The sequence below is a fragment of the Lontra canadensis genome, unplaced genomic scaffold (assembly GCF_010015895.1).
Source record: "Lontra canadensis isolate GAN:19392208 unplaced genomic scaffold, GSC_riverotter_1.0 scaffold100, whole genome shotgun sequence".
NCBI lineage: Eukaryota > Metazoa > Chordata > Mammalia > Carnivora > Mustelidae > Lontra > Lontra canadensis.
The window spans coordinates 967,843-983,613 of NW_022631094.1; the positions used below are offsets into that span (position 1 = coordinate 967,843).

The window sequence follows — 15,771 nt, forward strand, 5'->3', positions numbered from 1 at the left end:
TTAATAAAAAAATAAAAGAAGATATTGCATCCATGAGAGAAAAACAGGAAGCTGTAAGAAAGGAACAAAGGAGAGGAGCCTAGGTGGCTTAGTCAGTTAAGCATCTGACTTTTTTTTTTTTTTTTAAGATTTCATTTATTCATGAAAGACAGAGAGAGAGAGGCAAAGGCAGAGGGAGAAGCGGGCTTGACTCTGTCCCAGGACTCCCGGGATCATGGCACCCTAAGTATCCGACTCTTGATCTCAGCTGAAGTCTCGATCTCAGGGCCACGAGTTCAAGCCCCACCTTGGGCTGCCTGCTGGGCAGGGAACCTACTTTAAAAAATAAATAAATAATTTTTTTTTTTCCAAATAAAGGAAAAAAAGGAACAGAGGACAGTATTAAACCTGAAGAAATGAAAACATGCAGCTGCTATTTAAAAATTCAATAGGGGGCACCTGGGGGGCTCGGTAGGTTAAGCATCTGACTTGGGCTCAGGTCATGATCCCAGAGTCCTGGGATCAAGCCCCATGTCAGGCTCCCTGCTTAGTGGGGAGCCTGCTTCTTCCTCTACCATTCCCCCTGCTTGTGCTCACTTGTGCTCTGTCAATAAAATTTTTTTTTAAATAAAAAAATTTTGGGGGGCGCCTGGGTGGCTCAGTGCGTTAAGCCCCTGCCTTCGGCTCAGGTCATGATCTCAGGGTCCTGGGATCGAGTCCCGCATCAGGCTCTCTGCTCAGCAGGGAGCCTGCTTCCCTCTCTCTCTTTCTGCCTGCCTGTCTACTTGTGATCTCTCTGTCAAATAAATAAAATCTTTAAAAAATAATAACTTTTTTAAATTTAATAAAATGGGGGCATCTGTGTAGCTCAGTCAGCTAAGCATCTGTCTTCAGCTCAGGGTCCTGGGATTGAGCCCTGCATCAAGCTCCCTGCTTGGCGAGGAGCCTGCTTCTCTCTCTCCCTCTGCCTGCTGCTCCCTTTGCTGGTGCTCTCTCTGTCAGATAAATACTATCATTTAAAAAAAAAAATTCAACAGAATGAATGGCAAAATGAAGGAAATTTCCCAGAAAGAACTAAGAAGACAGACAGACAACAGAGAAAGAATGATACAATTCAGAGATTCCAACAAGCTTCAGTATCTAAATAACAGGAGTTCGAGAAAAAGAAACCAGAAAATATGAGAAAATTGCCAAAAATAAGAGTATTTTTTAAATGTTCCCAAACTGAAAAATACATCTCTAGAATGGAAGGGCTCACCAAGTACACAGCACAGTGAATGCGGGGTGGGGGAGGACTCAGGCGACTTGCAAAGGCGACCACAATAATTCTTCCCATCTAGTCTGACACACTCCTCTATAGGGTGACTTTGCCACTCTTCCCATCAAAAAGTGGCATTTATGTCCCCCATTCCTTTCATTTAAACTGGCTTCAAGACTCACCGTGACCAACAAAATGTAGCCAACTGACACCATGTAATTCTAGGTGTCAGAAGCCTTTACAGCCTCTGCTCTCCTGTTTGGAATGCTTCCACCAACTATGTGAAGATGCTAGGGTAGTCTTCTGAGATGAGAGACCACATGGAAAGAGAGGCCCAGCATCAACGGCCAGACATGGGAATGAGGCCACCCTAAAAGCACCCAAGTATTCAGCAGAACCACCAAATGACAACAACATGATCTTAGCAAGACCAAGAGAAGACTCACCCGGTGTCAAGAAGTGTAGGGGTTCTGAGATTTTACCCTACTTGCAAGCTAACAGGCTAGCTCGTCACAGTTTCTTGGACTCTGGCAGAAGACTCAAGATGCCTAGGTCAGAAACAAAGGACTCTTTGACTTACACCACAGCATCAAGCATGAGCTTCATCTGTCCATCAGATTCCACTGGCCCCTCTGTCCCAGGGGAGATCAAAGAGTGGCCCAGATTTGCGTCACAACTGAGGAACCCTGAATTTAGGGAACCTCATCTTTTATAATGGGCTGCAGGTGAACCTGTTCGGTCTGGGACCCAAGGGCAGACACACTTGTCTTTACCTGTACTAGACAGTAAATAAACCTGCTCTCTGCTAGGGAGGAAGCCACTACCTCTACCTTCCAAGCTGTTTGCTATATAAACATCCTAGAAAGGACAGTCAAGAACAAAAGCTTTACTGCCTCTGCGTGCAAGACAAGCAATAACTGAGATGCGAGAATTGTCTCTCAACACCCACCTGAGCAATCACGGACAAACAAAATGTTTATTGTTCTAAGTCAGCATGTTTGGGCCATTCAGAGGACTATCATGAAATATAAGAACATGAAAGAGGAATTCTCAAAAACATTCATAAAGAAAACTGGGTCACAATAAAGGAAGACAAATCAAAATGACAAAGGACCTCACAGCATTCTAGAAGACAGTAGACCATACCTTCAAAATCACAAGGGAAATTTTCTGCCTAGAATCCCATACTAAGCCAATTCATGTCCCCACCCCACCGCCCAGAAAATCTATAGTAGAATAAAAAATTTTTTCAGGTATGGAAAGACTCAAAAGTGTTTCCTCCTATGCACTGCAGAGCATGACAGTCAATAAAACAAGTAACTCAAGAGACCCAAAAATGTGATATCCAAGGGAGAGAAAATCCAACACAAAATAGTAAAGTATCAGGATGACAACTGTATACCAGACCTGAAGAGCTACCAGGCAGAACAGGATGATGGGGGATTGCTAAAATGAAATATCCAGGAAAGGAAAATGGAAGTGATCCATCCGGAAGTGTCCATGAGTATTTAGAGAAATAGCTAACAGGCTATGACCTGTCTCCTGAACAGTTACTAGGTATTAGTGAGAGACACATGGAAAACAAAGCACATTTAAAGAGCATGGTTATTAGGAAAGAAAAGGTAATCACAGTACACAGTATGGCTCAGCAGCCACAATAATGTGGTATATTGTAACTAATGACTCTCACTTAACCAAAAACTGTAATGAACGTAGAGAAGGCACAATAAAACTAAATCTTCAAACACTGTAATACAAAGTCAAGAAATAATATCTAAGGTGGATATAATATCAAGAAATAGTGAAGTATATTGCTAATAAATGCAAAGCTACCAACAGTGGTTCCCTTCGAATTTGTTGAAGGTGTATTACATGGTAAATGATATAGTAGCAATCACTGGAAAGGCATATCCTCCTTTATAAATCAAGAAATTGACATGCTGGCTTATCAATCATTCAATCAATCTGGTGTAATTCTGTTTAACATGTATCAATCAGTTCCCTAGATTTTCTTTTTTTAAAGTAACCTCTGCACCCAATGTGAAGCTTGAACTCACAACCTCGAGATCAAGAGTCGCATCCTCTACTGGCTGACCCAGCCAGGCACCCCAGTTCCTAAGCTTTTACATACCCTTCACAATCCTAAAGAACTGACTTGCCAGATCCATGAAGCTAAGAACCAGACGCTATAGTACAGTGATAATGCTAACACGCTGTCACTAGTGAATCCCGGCTCCGGGAGCCAGACCTTCTTCTGCCTCTCTCTTTAAATACCACACATTTTTAAATACATTATCTTTAATAAGGCTTATTTAACCTTACAATATAAAAGGTACTCAATGAACTTGAAAATGTATTTCACCACTCTAAAACATCACTTTGTTAGTATAATGAAATACATTTTTAAAAATCCTATTTATGGGGTGCCTGGGTGGCTCAGTGGGTTAAGCCTTCGGCTCAGGTTATGATCTCAGGGTCCTAGATCAAGCCGTGCATCGGACTCTCTGCTCCCCTCCGCCTGCCTCTCTGCCTACTTGTGATCTCTGTCAAATAAATTTAAAAAGTCTTTAAAAAATCATATTTATAACCAGTGTATCCATATACTTCTTCAGAAGAATTTATTGCAGTACCTGCTGTGAGGTATGTCCCAAAACATGGTCACCGTAGATGATGGGTGAGTATAAATCTGCAAGTTTCCCAGACTGGCTTTCTAAGGTATATCTCTGACTACTGAGGACTGAATTGGCCAAAGTATGATGATAATATTTAAGGTATTCTGTATTTCTTGTATCATATCCAGCACAGAGATGGAACATAAGAACAATGGGAAACCTTAAGAGAACTGGCTTTGGATCAGAAAGAGCTTGAGTGGGTAAGTTCCACCGCTGTTTCTCAAGAGCTTTGCACCATTATCCCATCTATAAAATCTATAAAATAAGGACAGTAGCAGCTATCCTAAAGAGTTGTGAAGATTCAAATCATGAACACACCTAACATGGGTTTTATAACTAGCGTCTTACTATATTCTGCCTTAAAGGAGACAAGTGAGGAAAGAACTTGGGATCAGAAAGGGACAAGTAAAGATTAATTCCTGGAAGCAGTGAGTCAGATGACCTGAGTCAGATCCAACCTACGAGCCCAGTTCCAGTATCACCTCTACATAAAAACTTCCTGAATCACCCCACTGATTATTTAAACTTCAGAAACATTATTAGAAGAACAGATGCTTTTATTCCAAGAAAGCAGACTTCTATTTATTTATATCTTTGACCTGGCTACTAAAGAGGGACTCCCCAGGCAGGGTATCCCCCACCATCTTGTTATTTCTGTAGCGCACTCAGCACCCATCTCATGAGGGTGGGACACACCCAATAATGTACAATAAAATGAATCACCACCTATACCAGAAATGCACATTACCAGCTTCCTTTCCCATACCCTCTGTAGGCAATAATAATCGAATCAAGCATTCTTTCTCATTGAACCCTGGATATAGCCTCAGAACCCTTTCTAAATTCTGGAAACCATTACCAGTAGATCTGAATTGGCAAACAAGATAAACCCAGTTACCATCCTTGGTGTGTACTATTCATCTGACTCCATTTAGGCCCCAGGGGAAAGAGTGAAGTCATCATGTTCATTTATTCACTCATTCAACAAATACTTATTGAGCCCAGACTCTGTTTTAAGTTTTAAGTGTAAACAAGACACCTTATAGAGCTGAGAGTCTGGAGTGAAAAAATGTCCTCTATGTGGAGGTAATGGGAGATTAGGCATGAAGAATCAAGACTTACGGCAGACCCTAACAGCCACTTCCCCATTTCTCTGTTAATAAAACCTCCAATGTGTCCAGAAACGAAGTGCCCCTGTGCCTTATGGACTTCTCCCCAGCCACGACAGTATGTACAGACTAATCTACCACTCCCGGCTGTTCCATCCCCCCTACCAGTGAGGGACCCATCCCGACCAACAAGAGCCAGAGACTTACTGAGAAAGTTTGTCCTGCTCTTAAAGAGGGACATGAGACAGGATCTCTGGATATGATATTGTGAGGACATGATCTCTGAACCGACTATGGTGAACCTGGACTCTCGAGAGGAAAACCAGGAAATTCAGAGAGAAGCATCACTGAACTACTATACTTTCCAATAACTGCCATGCCTTAGGGCTTCTTATGAAATAAGTTATTTGCCTCCTCATTTAAGCCATGTTTAAAACTGGATATTGTCTTAGTCTGTCTGGGCTACTGTAACAAAATAACATACACTGGATATGAAGAGGAATTTATGTCTCACAGTTTGGGAGGCTAGAAGTCCAAGATCAGGGTGCCAAAAGGGTCAGGTGCTGGTGATAGCCCTCTTCCAGGCTACAGATTGCCACCTTCTTGCTGTGTCCTTAAATGGCAGAAGGCACAAGGTTGCTCTCTGGGGTACCTCTCATTAGGGCATAAAGGCCATTCATAAAGCCTCCACCCCCGTGACCTTATCACCTTCCAAAGGTTCCACCTTCTAATAACAAATATCTTCGGGGGTTAGGATTTCAACATATGAATTTGGGGGCCACACAAACCCTTGGACCACAGAAGATATTCTATTACTTGAAACCAAAATCACCCCATTTGACCCAGGGAATAAACAAAAGAGTGCTGAATGGCAGGTTAAGGAGATAAAAGGCCACATTCACTTCATGGGAGCTGAAACTGATGAAATTATATTCAAAGACTTGGTCTGTCTTTTATTTTCTTTGTTGTAACAACTAACTTGGAAACCTAGAAGAAAGCATTTAATTAAGAATTTCACTTTCTGAGATGGGTATCCTAATACACTAGTGTTAAGACCATAAACTGGTACAATGGTTACAAAAGCTATTTGGCAATACTGGTCAAGAGTCTTTTTTTTTTTTTTCCCCTAAATTTGATTTATTTGTTTGAGAGAGAGAGAGCATGCACACATGAGCAGGGGAAAGGGCAGAGGGAGAGGCAGAAGCAGACTCCTACTGAGCAGGGAGCCTGATATGGGGCTGTGGCCGGGGACCCTGGAATCATGATCTGAACCGAAGCCAGACACTTAACCAAAAGCCACCCAGGCGTCCCCTGGTCAAGCGTCTTAAAAATTTTTATAACCTTTGGCATGTGACTAGAGCCTAGGATTCTTATTGCACAGAAATAATCCTAAATGCAAACAGTGCTCCACAAAACAATGTGTTCAGTGAAGAATTATTTTTCAGTAAAGTTGTAAATGACCTATGTGCCCAACAACTATGGAATTAAATCAGTAATAAAAACTATATGCAAAAATTATGCAGTTATTAAAAATAACTTTATGCCATTTTAAAAACATGGAAAAATTACACTCTGGTTTCAATGATAAAAGAATATAAAATTATCTATGTAGTATGCTCATAACTTAGGCTAAAGAAGATATGCCAATATTTGAACAGCATTTGCTTTTAAGGTGGTGGAATTATACGTGATTTTTCTGCTTCTTTATATTTTGTGTAGTTTTCAAGTTTACTATCATGAGCAATTATTACACCTTGATAATTAAAAATGAGATGGGGGCAATTTTATACATGATGGAATTTCTAAGCATTCATATTGGTCCCACTCCCTACCATTTCAGAATTTATTTTACCAAATAAAACCAAATCGTATGTGTTCCATGGTCTATGCTAAAGAAAGATGCTTAACTGATCTATCTCAGTATGTACAAATAACAAGTAGTAGTTCACTACTGACCTACTCACAATAAAAGAATATTCAATAACTCTAGTTCATTAACTCTATTTATCTGTAACTAAAATACTGTATTCTTTGATGCAGGGCAACAATCCATACAAAGGAGCTAAAATGTTCACATAATAATAGATGCAGTTATGGTACTCTATAAATAAAACTTTAAATAAACACTCATTCACCTAAAGCTGTTACTATCTGAACTCAGGATGAAATTACTGGTAGAATCCAATCAGGATTACTCCAGCCCTAACTGAAATCATGTAGGGCTTTAATTGCTGAACAAAAGAAAACCATTAGGATCTCCTGATTGGAGGCCATGAATTCTACTGCTGATATGAACTCTGGACTGTGCTGTTATCTGCAGGGTAACTTGCTCTGTTGATTAATACCTTGGATCAGTAAGTGATGACCGATATTGTGCCTAGTGAGTCTAGATATTATTCACTCGGAAGTTGTTTTGTTCTCCAAGGTTACCCCAACCAAAACTGTTAGCCCATTTAATATTTTGATATCCATTAAGGTTAGGTTAAATTATGTTACTTTTGGGTAAATTAAAGCTCCATAGGGTCTTCTCATCTTATTTTTTTATCCCCCTACTCTTCACAGGAAGGTAAAACAGATTAGGATAGCAAATGTTACATGAACTGAGAGAGGGTTGACACTCCCCTTTACAAGGATGGAAGAGACTCTCAGGCCTAACAACACATATATGGTTAAGGAACTGCCACCTACTTTGAGGCATTTAACCATCGTTTTTTAAGAAACAGACTCTTAACAATAGAGAACAAACTGATGGGTTACCAGAGGGGAGGTGGGTGTGGGATAGGTGAATTAGGTGATGAGGATAAGGAGTACACTTGTCATGATGGGCACCGGGTGATGTATGAAGTGTTGAATCACTATACTACACACCTAAAACTAATAGTACACTGTTAACTAACTGGAATTTGAAAAAAAAACTTAAACAAAAAAAATGTTCAGGGTGCCTGGGTGGCTCAGTGGGTTAAGCCTCTGCCTTTGGCTCAGGTCATGATCTCAGGATCCTGGGATCAAACCCCGCATTGGGGGGGGGGGTCTCTGTTCAGCAGGGAGCCTGCTTCCCCTTTGCTCTCTGCCTGCCTCTCTGCCTACTTGTGATCTCTCTCTCTCTCTCTAATAAATAAATAATGTCTTAAAAAAATAAATGTTCATAGATAAAAAATAAAATAATATAAAATAACATAAAATAAAGTATCACTGACTCGAAGGGAAAAAAAAAGATTAGGATAACAAGGAATATACTTAGAGGGATATACAACCAAGCCCACACACAAAACACAAATACTGAGGTTTAAAAAGACACATTTGGGGCACCTGGCTGGCTCAGTCGGTGGAACGTAGGATTCTTGATCTCAGAGTTTTAAGTTCAAGACCCACAGTTGACACAGAGATTACTTAAAAATAAAATCTTTGAAAGCAAAAAAGAAGACACATTTTTAAAAGCTACTTAGCTATGAAACACAGCAACAGAGATGAATCCCAAAAGCATTATGTGGAGTTAAAGCAGCCAGACACAAAATACATACTATATTTCACTTACATAAAGTTCTAGAACTGGCAGAACTAAGGCATAGAGATGTAAATCAGATCAGCATTTGCCTGGAGTGGGGCAGGGGGAAGTAGGCAGGATTGACCAAAAAGAGGTAGTAGGGACTTTCCTGGGGAGTGGAAATGTTTGGTATTTTTCATGGACTAGGTGATGAAACAGGTGTCTGTATTTACCTAAATTCACCAAACGTTACACTCTGTGCTCGTTTGTTTTACAATCACACCTGTAGTAGAATAGTCATTTAAGTTACACCTCTAATTTTCAAGTTTTTACCTAGAAAAGGAATCCAATCTAAAAATTACTTCCCTTTTCAAATCAAAGGCTTTTCTCAGCCTGAGCAAAATTTTCATTCCTCTAGCTGTTCAGCCAGAAATGAGAGGGTGATTCTTGTCACCTCCTTCTCTGTCACCTCCTTCTCTGTCACCAAGCCTGAGGGCACAGCTCGAAGACACCACAAATCCATTCACTTCTCCCCTTTCAGGGACACCTCCATAGTTCAAGCCACTGTCAGTTCGTACTGGATCCAAGGCAGTACCCTCCTAACTGGTCTTCAATTTCCACATGGTAACTGGTCCTAGTTCAAAACCTGTGATCTGCCAGGGTCACTCTCTTGGTCAGAGCTCTTTAATGCATTCCCACTGACCTCAGAACAAATTCTAAGATCTTTAACAGGACTCTCACACATCCTCTTATCACTTCCCCCATGGCAGTTACCAATTCTTACACCATTCAGCTCTCCATGCTCCAGCCACATGACCTCTTTGTAGCGTCCTGCAGGTCAACACCTTCCATGCCTCAAAGCCCTCCTTAAGGCTGTTCCCTCAGCCTTAGGATAGGATAATTCCTTATCTTGCAATTATTCTAAGTTAATGAGACTCTCAAACAATAATTTTCAAGTTATTATGAGGCTGAGAATACCAAAGCAGAAATATAATCCAGAAAGCTACACAGAAAATTCATGACAAGGGAAGTGGGGAGGGGTCGAAAATCAGTGTTACTTTGGGGCACCCGGCTGGCTTAGCCGAATAAGCGTCTGACTCTTGATTTTAGCTCAGGTCGTGATTTTCACGGTTGTGAGGTCGAGCCCCACCTCAGACTCCATGCTCAGCGTGAAGTCTGTTTAAGACTCTCTCTCCTGCTCCCCCAACTCAAATGCACACATTCTCTCTCTCTAAAATAAATAAATACATCTTTTTAAGAATTAGTGTTATTGAAAACATATGCAATTCTACTTGTAATTTTCTTCCTTCAGCAAATGTCTATCAGGCACCTCTTATGTGTCAGACACTGCTCCAAGAGCTAGGAACAGAACTGTCCATGTCCCAGTTCTCAAGAAGCCAGCATTCTCATACCAGAACAGTAATGGGACTGATATCAGATGGAAATAAGTATTTTTTTTATTATGTTCAGTTAGCCACTGTGTAGTACATAATCGGTCCTTGATGCCATGTGCAGTGATTCATTAGTTAAGTATAACACTCCATGCAGGAAAGAAGGATTATGAAGAAAAGTAAAGTGAGGCAAGGGGGTGAAGAGTAAGGCACCAAAATGTGCCCACTCATGCCACAGAGCAGCGTTCAGCCTTACAGGGAAGGAAACTGAAACAGCAGAACATCGACAAACCCCAACGACATCATGCTGGTGAAATAGAGCTGGTCACAAAACAACAAATACTGCACGATTCCACTCAGGTAGGTCCTGAGAGTACTCCAGTCACAGGTACAGAAAGTAGAACGGTGGTGGCCAGGGGCTAGTGGGAGGAGGAAGGGAGGCAGTGTTTCCATGGGACCGACTTTCGGCTTTACAAGATGATCAGAGTTCTGGAGGTGGGTGGTGGTGATGGCTGCACATTATAAATGTACTTAGTACCACCGAGCTGTGCACTTAAATATAATTAAGATAGGAAATCTACAGCTATGTGTATTTTACCATAATCAAAAATTTTTGTAATATTGCCAAGGGAAAATGATTTCCAACCTAGAATCCTACAAAAAAGGAGTACAGGGCGGCCTGGGTGGCTCAGCCGCTGAAGCATCTTCCTTCAGCTCAGGTCATAATCCCAGGGTCCTGGAACTGATTCGGGCATCCGACTCCTCACTCAGTGGGGAGCCTGCTTCTCCCTCTGCCTGCTGCTTCCCCGGCTTATGTGTGCATGCTCTCTGTCTCTCTGACAAATAAACAAAATCTTAAAAAAAAAAAAAAGGAGTACAGTATATAGCAAGGATTCCTTCTCATTAGGCTGTTTTATTAAGGCGGGTGAGAGATGAGCACTTAGGTAACATGACCTCTGAGCAGAAACCTGAATGAAAAAATAGGAACTTCATTAAATTCTATGATTCTTAAACTTTTCCAAGTTTGCACTAAAAAGACTGAAGCATGACAATGTCTTCCCTTTTTGAACAGAGGAACAACATGAAGGTAGAGATGGGGTTAACCGTGGGGAAGAAGAAGTTAGGGAATTACATGATACACCTGGTGAAGCTGTTTGAAACAAATTTTTATCTTAAGAGCTGAGGTATCCTGGGGCACATGGCTGGCTTAGTCAGAAGAGCAAGCAACTCCTGATCTCAGGGTCATGAGTTCGAGCCCCACACTGGGTGTAGAGATTACTTAAATAAACTTTCATAGCATGTCCTCTTTCTCCCTCCAACCCCTCTCCCTACCTCCAGAGAAAGAATTATCACACTCATTTTCTCAAGTTAAAGATGAAAGTAACTGCCCAATTTCTTAACTGGTAGCTACTAGAGAAGGAAGTACTCAATTCTGTAACTTATTAATTGAGCATTGACAAGAAACACAGGACAAAGATAAGGACATAATTTTAGCTAGGGAAAAAAAAAGTAGAGAATGGTCCCAAAGCTAATGTATTTATTTTACATGGTAATCAATGAGATTCAATCATCACAACATTTCTTCATAATAAAGCTCCAAGAATTCCTTCTGGTATACTTTACCTTCCTGAAACCACCAGAGTTCCATCATCGAGTAAATAATCCTTCACATTCTGCGGAAGTGGAAGAATGACGCTTTGGGGAAAAAAAAAAAAAAAGGCATTTATCAAAAAGGCATCATTTTAAAAGACCAAACATAAGCAGAGAGAAAAAAAAAATCAAAATTCAATTTTTTAATTACTTATTTCCTTTATTTTTAATATATGGTAGGAAATGTTAATGATGTACATTTGGGGGTGCCTGGGTGGCTCAATGGGTTAAGCCTCTACCTTCAGCTCAGGTCATGATCTCAGGGTCCTGGGATGGAGCCCCACATCGAGCTCTCTGCTCAGCAGAGAGCCTGCTTCCCCGTCTCTCTCTGCCTGTCTCTCTGCCTACTTGTAATCTCTCTCTCTCTCTGTCAAATAAATAAATAAATAAATAAATCTTTTAAAAAAAATGTATATTTGGTAGCAACACATTAAAAATTAGAATAATATGAATAAATCTTGTGGTAAACTAACTTCAGCTCATGTACTACCACAATCATGGTAAAACAAAACCAGACAAATCCGAAGAACCATACTGAAATCACAGTATGAAACGCAACAGCTCAAGAGAATTTTGAGTGAGTATCTATGTCTTTAAGAAATCAGAACCAGGAGGTATTTGCAGCAACACAGAAAATGTAGCAAACAAAGCAGAAACAGCATCTGATCATCTTCTAAGATAGAGGGCAGAGGCAGACTTAGGATCTGGAAACCATTCTTTGGTTGGCAATGAGAGTGAAGGGCTAAGAATTCATGATGTGTCTGGGTGTGTTCTGGTGGCTTTCTGTTCAACTGACTGCCAGAGCTATAAAGCTGTATTAGTCTACTCTGTTTCAGATAATTAAGGGATGGCAAAGCCATAACTGGAAGTCATTGCAAAATTTCATGGGATCATTAGATTTTTTTTACTCTGTAACAATAAATCATGAAGTAATTCTTCCGTAGGTACATAAAAGGAACGCTATTATTTTGAGGTATATATTCTTTAAAAAGTAAAAAGAAATGATGGCCTGCTTTCATAGAGTCAAGAGAACATCACTGACTTATGCATCATCTACTTATTTTCTGGCACATTAAAAATATTTTGTGGGGCGCCTGGGAGGCTCAGTGGGTTAAGCCTCTGCCTTCAGCTCAGGTCATGATCTCAGGCCCTTGGGATCAAGCCCTGTGTCGGGCTCTGCTCAGCGAGGAGCCTGCTTCTCTTTCTCTCTCTCTCTCTCTCTCTCTCTCTCTGCCTGCCTCTCTGCCTACTTGTGATCTCTCTGTCAAATAAATAAATAAAATCTTTTAAAAAAAATAAAAGGTTTTTGTGCACAGAAAACATTATTCATGGACTATTTCAGTTTTAAAGATTAACAGCTGATCTATCAAATTCATAATTTTACATTCAAAAGCCTAGTCCTTCAGGATTTTAAGGTCAACCACCCGATCTTACTATTCCATTTGTAAATTTGCTAAATTTTAACCAATTTCAAGTGAGCCTCTGAAACTTAAAAGTTGCTTAAAATTTTTAAACTCTACTATCAAAAGAACTATCCAATTTTATTTTTAAATATGCCAACTGCCTAATCACAAACAAACCTTCCTAAATATTTACCTTGTAATGAACCCAGCAAACTAAACCATAAATGCAGTCAATCTGAGGTTCTTGCACACATTCCAATACTACCTAAAATCTTGAAAAATTTTCTTACTCGTTTTCAAAGTTTATCTTCTTGGGGGCCCGAGCCTGAGAAATGCTGGCAGGAAGGCCAGTTCCTAGACATCTACAGTGGTTTTCCTGACCCCAAAGAGAGCCCAGAGTCCTCTCCCCTGCTGGTCATGTCTCTAAGCCCCCAAATCAATGTTTTCAGAGTCCATGTCCATCATTTTTGAGTTACACTCAATCAGACTCAAGTCTGATTTTTGAATCTGGACTTTCCCTCCAGGTTGCACCACCTCTTGACCAGATTCAAAACATCATGTTTATTGTTGGATTCTATTCTGAATTCTTTGCATATTCTTCCTCCTGGAGAGTCTTCAACTCTTACAGACACTAGCTGACATCTAGATCCCGCTTACTTCTCATGGGTCACTGACTTCTAGAGCCCCAGTTCTGAAGTCATCCTAATGAGCATATCATGCATTATGTTACGTACAACAAGGAGGATACCAAAGTGATTCCATTAAGAACTGAAAGCCTATGATGGGGGAAAAATACAAAAGGAAAAAAAACCTACAGTACAACATGTTAAGTGCTGTCCCAGGGGAGGGTGTACCAAGTGCTGCCAAAATTCAGAAGAAGGGGGGGCGCCAGGGTGGCTCAGTGGGTGGAGCCTCTGCCTTCAGCTCAGGTCATGGTCCTGGGCTCGAGCCCTGCATCGGCTCCCTGCTTGGTGGGGAGCCTGCTTCCCCCCCCCACCGCCTGCCTGTCTGCCTACTTGTGATCTCTGTCAAATAAATAAAATCTTAAAAAAAAAAAATTCAGAAGAAGGAACTGTGCGTAAAAGACTGAGGCCATAAATAAGTCAATGCCAGGGAAGCTTTTCACAAACCTAACAAGGCTGTCAGAGAAGAGCTTAAGTCGGGTCATTGAAATCCAAGTGCAGGTGAGAAACAAATGAGGCCTGACAGATGTAAAAGAATTAAATGACAAAGTTCCTATCCCATTTTATATCCTATTCGGTATCTTATATATTCAACATCCTATTCTAGATCCTATTCAAGTGAATATAATTATGCACATACAGATAAGTTATTCTAATATAATTTTAGAGGTAAAAACGGTCTTTAAAAGATCATTTATCATAGCCTTTATGTTTGAGGAAAGTAACAGATTCATGAAGTAAAGAGGCCTGAAGTCATCTAGCTAATGATTCTTAAGCCTGAGTCAAAGTCCTAGAACTTGTCAAAAAATAAACCTATATTCTTACCCACCTAATCATCTCTGAACCAGGATTAATAAACACTGAAAAATAATGCTGAGTCAGTAACAAGAATATGATCTCAGCATGGAAGCTGACAATGACAACGCAAAGCTAACAGAGCCCCACGAGATTCACCCAGACTGTGGAGGGATATCCTGTCAGATGTGAGGTTCCAGTAATATCACTTAATATCACTACAGAACCAAACAGACTGAAGAAAGAGTTTAAAGACAGATTAAAGAACGGTTTCAAGCCACACAGTTTAGCTCTGAACTGTTGGGAAAATCCCACCTCCTGGTTTATTCTCCATTCTCAGCTCCCTATGAATGGTACACATCCTAAACTTATTTTGCTTCAGTAGAGCTTTGATTAAATCCAAAATGTAACAACAAACAGCATTTCTGTGTGTTTACTACATGCCAGAAACTGTGGCAAGCATTTAAAATATTTTATCTCATTTAATTCCCATGACAATCCTATTACTTTCTCAAATTCCAGATGGGGCTTAGAGAGATTAAGCAATTTGGTCAAGATGCTGGTGGAACCAAAATTTAACGCCAGGCAGATGGCCCTGATTCCAGTATCCTATTCCTAACCATTGTGCCCTACTGCTGAAGGCAAAGGAAAACTACGGTTGCAAAAGGCACCTGAACAGAATGCAGGTCAGTTCAAGTGAACTCTGTGTCTGGGAGGTTTACAGAAATACCTTCTCTTACACCAACACAGATAACTCTAGCATCATCTCAGACCCAATGCCCATTTCAATTACAAAAGGTGACAAAGACTGGAATATACTAAGAGAATATAACTTCTCTATTAAGATGTACTGTCCACTGCTGCTGTTGAAGCTCTTCCTTTCGTCTTAGTGTGACTTTCAACCACCTTCAAATGCAAAGATGATCTATCTTCCTTCAAGCTGCTCTAACCTCCAACTAGAAGCAGATTCTATGTATGACCAACAGGATGAAAAAGAATTGTCCTTTGACTAATCTCCTTAGGCTCTTCCAATCCCTTGGGATTTCAAAACCATTTACCTCTCTGCATGCACACTCTGCACCAAGAGGACAAAATGAGAAAAGGACAGCTGATACCTAAATACGTGACAATCAAGGCTTAAAGGGCGACTGGGCAAAACACAGAAAATCCTGTCCATGAATATGCAGTTCTTTGTCAATCCTTCTTAGTGAGTGAAAGCCTACTCCTTCATCATTCTCCAGGTGTTATGATTGCTTTTGAACATTTGGGGGTATTCTCCTAGCTGCCTTGCCTCTGTTACCTTGAATGACTCCGTGAAGGATGAAACAGTTACTCCTGTTTGACCTG

General features: G+C 40.5%; 1 protein-coding gene and 1 non-coding gene across 4 annotated transcripts in view; one reads left to right on the forward strand and one right to left on the reverse strand.

Moving 5' to 3' along the window:
- CDC123 (cell division cycle 123) overlaps nt 1-15,771 on the reverse strand; it is a 55,572-nt gene that overhangs the window by 38,906 nt on the left and 895 nt on the right. For all 3 annotated transcript variants that reach the window (XR_004380323.1, XM_032837818.1, XM_032837817.1), the window contains exon 2: nt 11,517-11,588. Coding sequence is in view for 2 of the 3 variants with exons in the window: in XM_032837818.1 (XP_032693709.1) it covers nt 11,517-11,588 (72 nt within the window). In the remaining variant the exon portion in view is untranslated. The remainder of the gene's footprint in view (nt 1-11,516; nt 11,589-15,771) is intronic.
- On the forward strand, nt 7,607-7,732 carry LOC116855305. The gene has a single exon (XR_004380332.1). It is a non-coding gene; the product is annotated as a U6atac minor spliceosomal RNA (small nuclear RNA).